At 38.1% G+C, this 12370-nt stretch overlaps 1 protein-coding gene across 1 annotated transcript in view; it reads left to right on the forward strand.

Annotated features, from left to right (window-relative positions):
- The window catches only part of LOC113226613 (dynein regulatory complex protein 9-like), a 29318-nt gene continuing 16948 nt past the window's right edge, over nt 1–12370 (forward strand). Inside the window, exons 1-3 of the mRNA XM_026459313.1 lie at nt 1–108; nt 2826–2863; nt 10871–10941. Coding sequence (XP_026315098.1) covers nt 10893–10941 — 49 coding nt within the window. The 5' untranslated portion in view covers nt 1–108; nt 2826–2863; nt 10871–10892. The remainder of the gene's footprint in view (nt 109–2825; nt 2864–10870; nt 10942–12370) is intronic.

A 12370-nucleotide genomic window follows, 5' to 3' on the forward strand; every position in this document is an offset into this window, starting at 1 on the left:
CACAGTCCTAGATTGTCGCAGACATCCGGCACCGCAACGGCACATTTGCAATTTGCTCATGTAAATGCAGGCAAAATCAGGAAAAAGCAGAGTTACGTTGGCTTCTTCGTGAGTATCATGGTTACCAACAGCAATTACTACCTACTACCTAACTTCTTCTTTACCAACTACTTCTTTCTTCAACGGCTTGAAGAAAGCAGTTTTAAGGTGATGGCCAGACGAGCGTAATTTTGTGAGTTGTGAGTCTTAGGTATTTTTTGTTTCGCGTAGTTTACGCTGCATTCGGTTTCATATAAAAGTCCGGTTTGTACCACACGACGACTCAAAATTAATTGTCTGCCGATTCACGTACGTAATTACGACCGAATTTCGGTCGCACTGTTTTTTTTTATAATATCAAGTGACGAGACGAACAAGTCGTGCGCCTGATGGTAAGCTACACGCCTGTCCACAACAGTTGCAGTGCCACTCAGAGCTTCAAATTGCAAAGATCTGAGGGGCACTACCACTGCGCCCGTCACCCTGAGATATATACATATAGTTGACAAGTCCCGTGTGCCTGTAATTGCACCAAAACTTGTGTGACGTGTTTGTGCGGGTGACGGGATGGGTGAGGGAAACGTTTTTGTTGGCATGTGGTAGTTACCTTATACGTTTCGTTGACACATAAACTTACGAAACACTTTAATCTTTTCATATTGAATGGATGTACCCAGTTCCTTTTTCTAACTGTACCTTTTATGCCTCATAAATGCATACTATTGTTAGTGAATCTATTAGACTATATGACACAAACACCCCGTACAAACGTTTAAAAGCAACTGAATAAAATACGCCCATGTGACGCTTCAATCGAATTTCAGATGAGAGCTACAAAACTCAAAAAACGCGTCTCACAACTCACAAATTGCGTCTGGCCTCACCCTTACTTTAAGGGTTGTAATGCTTTGAAGGTAGGTTAGCGATCGCTAGATCAGCATCTAGGTGTGATACGAGGTCTACAAGACTCGTGTGAAGTTGACCACACCATAACCGGTGCCCACTCTCGATGTAAGTTATTATGCCCACTCTCGATGTAAGTGTCTCGGGGAACAATCATTTTTTTTAATAACTTTCTGTGGTGGTGTAATTATTTTTTGAAACAAATCATCGTTCTCTTACGACAATACCGTCGAATGTGGGTATACTAACGTATGCTAACGATTTACTATATAGACCTGCGCAAGCCGTTTCCGGGTCCGTTTGAAAAAAAACAAAGTGGAGTGGTCAACTTCACATGTGAAGTTGACCCATTCATCCCATTTTGATTTAAAAAAAAATATGTATCCGGGTATACTTACGACGAGTGTGAGTATAGTTACGTATACTTACGATATACTAATGATTGCCGTAGAAAGAATCAATCAAAGCCGCTTTGGGGTGGCAGTGTGAAGTTGACCACCCCAAAAAGTTTAAAAAAAAATTGTTTCCTGGGTATACTTACGTCGAGAGTGGGCATACTAACGTATATTAACGATATACTAACGACCTGTATGGGTCGTTTCTAGGCACCGTTGGGGGTAGTCAACTTCACACGAGTATGTACAAGCCATCGTCGAAATTATTTTTGCAATCAGAGTTACACATACAATGTCTCATTGCATTTCATAGAACCACATAATAATATACATATTATTGAACTATAAATTAGATGTTGCATTGTTCCTAAGTGGAAACCAATTATATGAGAACTTCTCAATTAAAAGCTAAAACAATAAACACACCAGGGAGCCACCTGTATTATTGAAACGGAATAGCATAAAGCTTATCAGAAAAGGCTTTATTGACCATGTAATGAGAGTGAAAGAGACGTTTTGCGTTTCACGTCGAATATCCGAGCGGAAGTGGTGTCTCGCTTAGAGCGATATCACAAGGGCGCTGCCGGTGCGATGGGTCATCGCAACGCTATGATTTCAACGCGTCGTCGAGTGCCACACGAGTAATGCGGTATCATGACCATTATGTCGTGACGACAGATAGTCGTGCAGTTTAAAGTGTAGTGGCTTGTATATTTAAATGAAGTTGTTCACATATAGTACCTACAACACGATTAATTGTGTTCACGACTTTCTTGTCGCTACGACGACTACTGACTGTCATGACAATGGGAAGGGCTAGAACGATGGTCATCAGACGATAAATAAAACGTCACGATAAAAATGTGACGACAGATAATCGTAACTTGAAACGATTCTGTCGTGCAAACGATAAGGCGGTTGTCGTGAACCGATAAATGATCTTTACGATCTAGTGGGAACAACTAGACACGATAGTCGTTTAACGATAAAATAAACGTCCACGTCATTGTCACGACAGATAGTCATGATATGGGAACTGGCTAGATGCGACAGAATGTCCAACGATAAATAAAACATTACCACATAATGGGAACGCGCCCTAACGCACTGCCCGCTTCGTCACCGCGTGTTGTCACCGTGCACCGTTTCAACGTACCATGTGGCATGTAGTTCTAATTTATATGCAGTACCGTTGTACTGCAGTGTCTTGCAAGTTCACGCAACGTATCGTGTGGCATCGCTCTAAATATTTAAACGTTTAGCGGTGAATCGGCAGTATTTTGAAAAACTTAATTCAGCATTTAATTAAGATATTGGTCTATTTATATGTACAATTGTATTGGTAAACCTCTGAAAAATTAATTGAATCCTATCGTTTCTTTCACTATTAATTAACCTTGTAGACATACTGCATTACACTCACATTTTAGGTGCCAAATTTTACTATAATATATTATTATTTGAGCACTTACTTATTATTTGTTTTAGGAACATCCACGCCCACACATCTTACATTCGTCTATTGTGTAAGTCAAGTGTTATGTTAAATATATAAAAAAATCTGTACAAGAAACTGAATTGATTTAAGGTCATTATCACACTGCTCTGCGCCACGCAACGGTGTGCGTAGCTGCGTATTTTAACGTTGTACCGAAGCAGAGAACAAATAAGTAGGTAACGAGAAAAGACACGCTCCGCCCCTCCCTAGCTTTAGATACCACACCACGCCCCGCACATTGACGGTCACATTGACTGAACGAGAACAAGGCTGTCGACGAGCCATTTTCGCGCTAAGACGGCTTTGATTTGAATATAGTTTTTATTTATTCATTACGAAATTTGTACGTTTATATATAACATCATTTTTTTCATCTATTTATAACAGTTGAATGAATTTTGCTGTGTACGGCTGTTTCTAATCATCTAAACGGGATAAATAATAATAATAATAATAATAATAATATATTTATTTCAGACAACTATTTGGTCCACATGTGTTAGTAACAATTTTATTCTTAAAAATTATGTTAGTAGGCACTAAATCTAAAACATTATTAAATTTAAATTAAAATAAAAACATGAACATTTGAGGCAATTAAAAACCAGGCGAAAAAAGTTGCCTCATAAAGGGAGAGTCAATTCTCCTGGCAATGGTTTTCAGTATTGGGTTGGAGCTGGCTCGCAGTCTGCAGAGCAGTGAGGCCGACTTTTTGCGCATAATGGCATAAAAGTCATCAGTGCGAGCCTGTGCAAACATGCCTGACGCGCTGCAGAACCGCGGCAGCCCCAACAACATACGAAAACCATTGTTATATTGTACTCGCAGGGCGCTGATGGCTTTGTGCGTATAGTTGGTCCAAAGGCTGCACGTGTAAAAAACTTGGCAGTATGATTTAAAAAGTAGAATCTTTACTTGTTCACTGCAACGCGCAAACCTTCGCACCACCATACACCTACACCTGACCGCCAGCGCCCTGCGTTCCCTCTCAATATCCATGAGGTCCCTAAGGTCGTCGGAGACAAAATGGCCAAAGTACTTGTATTGATAGACCCGCTCGAGTTCTATATTGCTTATCTTAATGGGTGGAACATAGCTCGGTAATTTGCCCCCGGCGGCCCTAAAGACCATTATCACACTCTTTTTTACATTATATGTCAAGCCGTGTGACTTCACATACTCTTCGCACATATGCAGGAGTACCTCAAATACTCTGACCGTTGGGCTCAGCAGGACCATATCATCCGCGTAACTAATGTTATTGACACTAATGTCATGTACTCTACATCCGATATGCTTACTGCTGAGCCCAACGATCAGATCATTCACGTACAGATTGAAGAGTTTCGGTGACGATATTCCACCCTGCCTCACCCCGCACTCCAACCTATATATAGTCCGAGAGCTTATCGGCCCATTTCACACTGTTTACCTGATGGAGTGTTCGAAGTTTAAAATGTATGCTGACGATTTAAAGCTATACAGAGCTATCAACTCGCTTAATGACGCCCTGCTGCTTCAAGAAGATCTTAACAGATTGTATCGATGGTGCTATGATAACTGTATGGTTCTAAATACAAGTAAATGCTATCACATCAAATTTACCAGACGTCAAAAACCTTTAATAATTACTTATTTTATCAACAATACACCCTTAACGGAAATTACCAGTATTCGGGATTTGGGTGTTGTCATGGACGCCACCCTAAGTTTTCGAAATCATTTCGACTCAATTATAAGTAAAGCTTCAAGGTTAACCGGGTTTGTGTCCAGACAAATGAAAATTTTTAATGAACCAGCAATTTCTATCTTAATTTACAACAGTTTAATACGTAGCATTTTAGAATACTGCTCCACTGTCTGGAACCCAGGTTACCAAGTCCATTCAGATAGAATTGAACGTGTACAAAAACGATTCCTCTATCATCTAACATATAACAATTTTAAATGTAAACAGTTACTTTCATACGAGTCTCGTCTCTCTTACTTTAATATGTCCTCACTGCATAAACGCCGAAAATCGCTCGACTTGATGTTTCTATTCAAAGTTATTCATGGTATCATTGATGCACCTGATATACTCGAAAGCCTGTATATATCAGTACCTCGTCCCGGAAGCCGCCTAATCAATCGCAAAACTTTCTCATTTCCTACTTGTAGGACCAACCTCGGTCAACACAGTCCAGTGTATCGCATGTGCTCTTGCTATAATGGTGTTAGATTTGATTTTGACATATTCTCCGGTTCTGTGGCCTCTGCTAGAAACTCTATTAGAAAGTGTATTGGGTAGTGGCTTTTGGTTATCTCATTCTTATTTATAACACTAGATACGTAAATTTATTGTATAACACTGGATATGTAAATTTTGACTCACTTATAGTTTTGTAAAGCACTTTATATACGAAACACTGTGTTCACATCAAGAAGGACACACTCTTCTCGCCATATAATGTTATCTCATCTGCTATGCTTTATTTAAGAGTTGTATCCAGTTTTGTGAACCGAATAAAAAAAAAATAAAAATAAAAAAAAATGGAGGTACCAATACTGGAACATGCGAAGCAGCTCCGCCGGTACATTCTGCTCACGCAGTTTGGCCCAGAGTACATCGTACGATACGAGGTCGAACGCCTTGGATAAATCTAGAAAACAAGCATAAATAGGCGTTCGACGCTCAGTGTAGCACTGCGCACTGGACCGTGTGCTTAAGGCTCAAGACAGCGCTCTCAGTTGATAGTCTGAATCCAAACTGGGCGTAGTGCAGCTGCAATATATTCCCCAATTGAGCATCCAAGAGGCTGCCCAGATCCTTCGCGAGTATTGTTGCTAGTGAAATGGGCCGATAATTACGTTTATCAGACACATCGCCAGACTTATCCTTAGGAATTGGCACTACAATTGTTTTCATTATATCAGGGGGCAGATAAGAATGACTCATGCACAGAGAAAAGAACATAGAAAGCACTCTAGGTAGATAGACGCCTGCATGTTGCATGTTGCATAAAGAGAGGAGTTTATTTCGTTTTTTTTGAAAGATGACTTGACTGAGACTCATTCAATTATTGTTTTCTTTAGTGCGGAGTAATATATAATACAGATTTATTATATGAATATAATAAGACGCCATAACTTCGTGAGCATTGCCGATAAATATTACGTAGTGCATATACCTAATTATTGACTACTTTGGTTACTTTATTTAAAGGTACCTGTCCAAAATATAATATTTTAAGTGCTTTTAATATATTTTTTAAAATAAATCTTCAATGTTATTCTAGTTAGTGAATTAATGAAAAATATAATATTGTATCGATATAAATACCTACGTAATAAATATGTGTAATTATTAGGATTCTATAATAGAATTATAGATAAAAGATTAGCGTTAGAATTTTCGCTATGTTGCCTCTCTGACCACGTAACGTACGTATGTACGAGCAAGTGATGGGTAACCCTGCCACTTCCCGCACACATTTGCGCGTGTGCACATAGCACCTTGCTACATGTAGTAGTAGTAGGTAAATAATTTTCGACTGTTGTATGGAGTGTCCGGGGTGTGACCGATGTATAGAAAACACGCGACGTGCAACACACTGAAAACTCATCTCCGCGCGGGAATGCGGGGCGCATGATTCATCGGTCGTTTCGCGCACTCCGCTGCGTGGTGCGGGGCAGTGTGATAATTGCCTTACACCTGTTTCTTAATTTTTAACCGACTTTAAAAAAAGGAGGAGATTCTCAATTCGACTGTTATTTTTTTGTGTGTATGTTACGCGATTACTCACATTTGTGAACCGATTTTGATGATTCTTTTTTAATGGAAAAAGGTATTATATACCTCATTATTGGTCTCGCATTTAAATTTGAAGAAAATATTAACCTGTAAGCAAACTAGGGGCTGAATCACGTTTCACGCACTTTCCGGTAACCGATTGTTAAGTTTTTAGTTTCAGTTTGTATTGTATGTACATATAAGCAGTACATATAAATCGGTTCCTTTTTAAAAAAAAATATTATAGCAAAGTCTTATAATTGACGTAATTAGTAAATGTAAAAAAAAGCAACCCCGCCAATTAAAGAGTATTCCTGTAAGTACACAACAGAATGCACTACCCATAAGACCTGAACCCGTTTCGGAAAGTTTATTTCCAAATTGATCCTACTACGAATCGGACGGGGACCTCCTCGGCCAGCGTCCGCAGTAAAGACCACGTTGAGCCACCGAGGTGGTCAATTCAAAACTTAATATAAAGTTTAGAATGAAATGTATATTATTACCCAAGTGACCCTTTTGAATCGTTCTGTGAAGGGGTCAAGGTTTTCCGCATCTGGAAACAAATAGTAGTGGCGTCAAAAATTATTTCTATTTCATTTAAATCATCATTTCTTCTCTTCATTCAATCAATTCTTTGGATATTTCTGCGATGGAGTTCAATTTGTTCCCTTTATCATCAATTCATCAATATTGATTGATGGTAGTGCGCGAAGTATTTTCCAAATTTACCGTTAAGTCCCAAGTACGGTAACTTCATACAAACGTAGCAGCGCGATTTCTCCGTTTGTATGTGTGCGTGTCGTGTACCGACGCACACATTCGCATAATCTCGCGATGCACTCGCGTTGCATAGAACGGGTCGTTACACGCCGTTCATTATAGACATCAAATACTAGACGTGTTTATTGTTTTGTTTCCAATAGTTTGAATAAGAGTGCCCCAAAATCAGAATTTCTCATTATTTCATTTCTATTTCATAATCATACTCCATAATGTTATCTAATAATTGTTACCAATCCTGGTATAAAAATATCATTACGTAAGTAGGTACCTACTGCATTTAATAAAGGTTATATAATATATCACGAGAATACTGTAATGAAAACCTTATTTCAAATTATGTTTACAACCTGTAGGTGCGTATAAAATAATAATGTAACAACCCTACGCTCCGAGAGAAGTGCAGGAAATTTACGCGCCGAACATTGCCTCTTATTATACTGTGCCCATGCGAACAGTGACTCTCACAAAAAAAATATGAATAAGCGGGGAACAGGTGGTGAGGTAGCCACACTAAAGAAAAATGTCTCGATTACCACATCGATTTTAAAACAAGGGAAGTACGCTAGTAGGCTAAAAAGACAATCTGATTGTTAGTTGTATCTTTCAATGACTAGCGACTTATACAATAGTAACCGAAATTCACTTGAAGAAACTGATTTTATATTTATCACGCTAAGAACAGTATGTAGATCTCAGTCAAGCCTGTTTCCCCAAACAACGTTTACAGACAATGCGATTCAAGCGTTTACTTAAAAATCTTGAATCCGGAAATGGTTGAAAATTACTAGGACTATACTAGATAAGGACTAAGGTGACCACGGAGTGGAAGTTCTAGAGCTCTAAACTTGGACCCCTTTTAAAGGACTGACAGATGCAGCCAAAAACTGGAACCAATGGAAAAAAGGAAGAGACCCTCGCACAGCAGTGGTACATTTAGGCTTAGAGTAATTATTATTGTTATATACAGTGATTGACCAACCAATATTTTCTTTGTTCCAAATATTTCAATCGCTTATAGGTCGAACCAGAGTCGAACAATTGAAAATGAACAAGAAGTTTATATAAGTTTCTTGAAATTGACGTAATGGGTCTCTTTCCATCTTTTGCGCATGCAATGTATAGAAAAAGGACAGTTGGCTTTTTGATTATTTTGTTTGTTTTTGTAATTTATATTTACGATTAATTTATATATAAATTAAATACTATAAAACTGTACAAAATAACACTTTTAAATGATAATTATGATAACACAATATATTTGTTTAGTGAAAAAGTGTTACAAAATTCTGTTTTTGCACTTTACAAATTAATAAATACAAAGTAATTTTTACAAGTTATTATTATATAGTACTGCATGATTGACAACCGCGCTGTCAGTCGAACAAACGAAGACTGTTGCGCGAATCACTCTCTGTATGCGATTGTAACGCCCTATAGGTGCGGACACTATTTAGCGCGAACCCGACGTCCATTTGTTGGTAGGTCAATTTATACCGTATAATTAGGACGCGTTGAAATTAGCCGCTGTTAGCCGCGCTACAGCAGCGCTGCAGCCGCGCGGCGGCCGCGCGACGACCGCACGATGGCCGCGCGATTGTCACTTTTCATACAATTTCTAGAAGTGCTGCAACCGCGCGAAAGCCGCGCGATAGTCGCGCAGCAGCCACGCTCGGTTGCATCACGGTTACTGAGGTGTACATGTTAATTTTCCAAATTAACTACGATGACGAAAATCGAGTTGAAGAATTTATAGAGAATGCAGAACAACACCTGGCAATATGGGATATCAGTTGCGCCAGTTATTCTCTGAACTCTAACCGCCCCTAACTATATACCTTTTGGTTCTGAGTGTGAAGAATAGTGTTAAACAAACGTAAAAATCCCATGAAAATAAACAAGGCGAAAACTATTTACAAATATTTTTCGTAAATCGACTTTTTTAACTATTTAATGGTAGTATTAATTTTGATTATTATGGCAAAATAAAGGTAACGAACGGATTCTAAAGGTGCCTACGACACTGTCGATCAACAACGAGAATTACAGAGTTTCGAGTTGTTTGGGAGTGTTCATTGAGAATGTCGCATTAATTTCTAAATCCAAGATGGTGGCCAAGAATTTTCAAATATTTATTTTTGGTAATCCTTATGGAAATGGCATTTATATCTGAATACATGATGGCTGACACGACTTTTCGCATTTCTAAATGCAAGATGGCGGACACGATTTCTCAAATAACGGCAAGTTGGGTATCGTTTTCGACATATTTAAGGGTGCTCATTACGAATATAGCACTTATTTGTAAATCCAAGATGACGGACACGATTTTTCAAAAAAATGCAATATGGGTATCCTTTTCGACGTATTTGAGGATGCTCAATACGAATATGGCACTCACTTCTACATCCAAGATGGCGGGCACGATTTTTCGAATAAACGTAAAACGTAAAAACGTAAAAATCCCATAAAAACCCGTAAACAAGGCGAAAACTATTTACAAATATTTTTCGTAAATCGAGTTTTGTAACTATTTAATGGTAGTATTAATTTTGATTATTTTGACATAATAAAGGTAACGAACGGATTCTAAAGCTGCCTACGACATTGTCAATCAACAACGAGAATTATAGACGTTTCGAGTTGTTTGGGAGTGCTCATTGAGAATGTGGCATTAATTTCTAAATCCAAGATGGTTGCCAAGAATTTTCAAAAATTTATTTTTGGTAATCCTTATGGAAATGGCATTTATATCTGAATATGTGATGTCTGACATTACACGTTGTCGATTATATTAATACGTTCTGGCATTCTTTTTAATTTTTTTTCTTCAGTTTTAACAAAATAAGTGAAAGTAACGTTTCTTCGTCAGAATCCATCGTGTAACTGAGTCGAAAGATAAAACATCACTAAAAATTTGGTCGCGCTTCAGCGCAGTCGCGCAGCCGCCGCGCGGTTGCAGCGCGACCGCCGCGCGGCTGCAGCGCGGCTAACAGCGGCTAATTTGATCGCGCCCTTATTTCTTGATAGTAGGTACGTTATGGCAGCGTTGCCAGGCGCTCGGATAGAGCTAGACATAGTTAAGCTTTTTGGATGCATGTTCAACAACATTAGACGGTGTCCGGCTTATGTTAGACTTTTTATTTTTGACCAGCCACATGGTGGTTTGAGCAAACGCCCCGTTCGACGCAATAACAGATTTTTTTGTTATTCCTTTAGAATGAATATTTGATAAATGATCAAAAAACCTGGTTATTAATATGACAATGTTTTTAATGTGTAAACATTAAAAACATTGTCATATTAAAATAACATACAAATCCTTAGAAAATCAGGGTGTCCAGCCTTTTTACTCGAATGTTCGGCAAAACTGCCCAGTCTGCCCGGTTAAGATATAGCATTCGTAGTTATAGACATTAATTGAGCATTTGACCAGCAGATATTCTGCCAACGACATTATGTGATTTTGTTTTTTTGCAGTCTGACCTATTTCCCATCTGCTATGTTTGCTACTGTTTTAGAAGATGCCATTATGAAGATCAAGGTTTTGAGTACGTATCACATGCTTTTACATTGTTTTCTCTTTACTCTATACTAGTTTCCCAAAGTAGTCCCTACCCCCCAGTGAGCGCTGAATAGTCCCACGGCGGTAGGGGCCTCGGAAGGAATTGGCAGGCGTTGATTCTGTCTAGTAGGGCTAGCATAACAGGACGCGACTTAGGACGAGAATAGTAGTATCTCGCGCTTTATGTCGTTCTCGCGCAAGTCGCGCCCTATCGTGCTAACCCTACAGGGGGTGCTACCGCATTTGAAAAAAAAACCTGAATTATCTATATAAGCTACACTGCAAATATGTAATGTTTTCCTTGTGATTTTATTTGTTAAGTTAATATTATAAGTACGTCGCACATGAACAACTAACCTAGTTTTGCCTGAAAATTGTTTTAAGTTATATTAATATTACCTATTTAACATAGGAAGAGATCTCTTTTAGAGATAAGTCCACCTTTGCTCACTTTCTGTTAATCTAATATTTGTGATGTATTTTATTTGGTACAATAAAGAATATATTGTTAATTTCCTGTCACTTGTCCTGTATCACGTGTCCTGTCACTTTGAAATTAAATCGTATACGAATGACATATAAATATAGCGAAATTTTGAGATAAAATACAATATAACGCAATTTTTATATAGATAATACTATGTTAGTTGTCAAGTGTGACGTGTTTTTTCAATTAGAAAGATTTTCTTGTGCTGGAGATTGAAATTTTTTATCTTACTCAAGTGGACGGTAAGCCAAAAAGTTTGGGAAAGTATGCTCTAGCCAAATTTGACATAGAATGTTTAATATCAAAACGTTGCTAAGCAACTAGTGATGGCATACTAGATGAAAATTTTTTGTCAATGCTCATTATTTAAACTCTGCCCAGGGCCTGCTCGTATAAATAGAAAGATAAGTAGGTAATGGGGTTATGTAGAAGCATCGAGTATATAACCAGAAATAGAGACGAAATGTTATTTATTTTGTTTGAAAACTATTCTGCTAAATAGCTACGATGGCAACTTCGCTCCGATTGGCCAGCCTGAATTCGAAATATTACATTAGAGTTGGGCAAGCAAATATTACATTATCGACATCGATAGTCAAAGGAATCTGTCCCTTGACTATCGATGTCGATAATATAATATTTGTATATATCTATATAGCATTATAAATAACCATTACCTGGTTTTTTTTACACGACTGATCAAACAAAGGAGCGTAATGGTGAATAGTGTAAGGAAATATCGTTTATTGATTCCGCTGTAACTTCTGAATGTTTTAACCGATTTCGAAATAAAAATAAAATACATTTTCATTTTTGTCAGTCAACGTGTTTTGTTTTCAATAATCAATAGCCCTTCGCCTAATTTCAAGACGCACTAACAGAGCACATACTACTCAAAGCTCTTATACTAATAGCATTTACCCTAATT

The sequence above is a fragment of the Hyposmocoma kahamanoa genome, unplaced genomic scaffold (genome assembly GCF_003589595.1).
Source record: "Hyposmocoma kahamanoa isolate Upper Pololo Valley unplaced genomic scaffold, ASM358959v1 192, whole genome shotgun sequence".
Lineage (NCBI taxonomy): Eukaryota > Metazoa > Arthropoda > Insecta > Lepidoptera > Cosmopterigidae > Hyposmocoma > Hyposmocoma kahamanoa.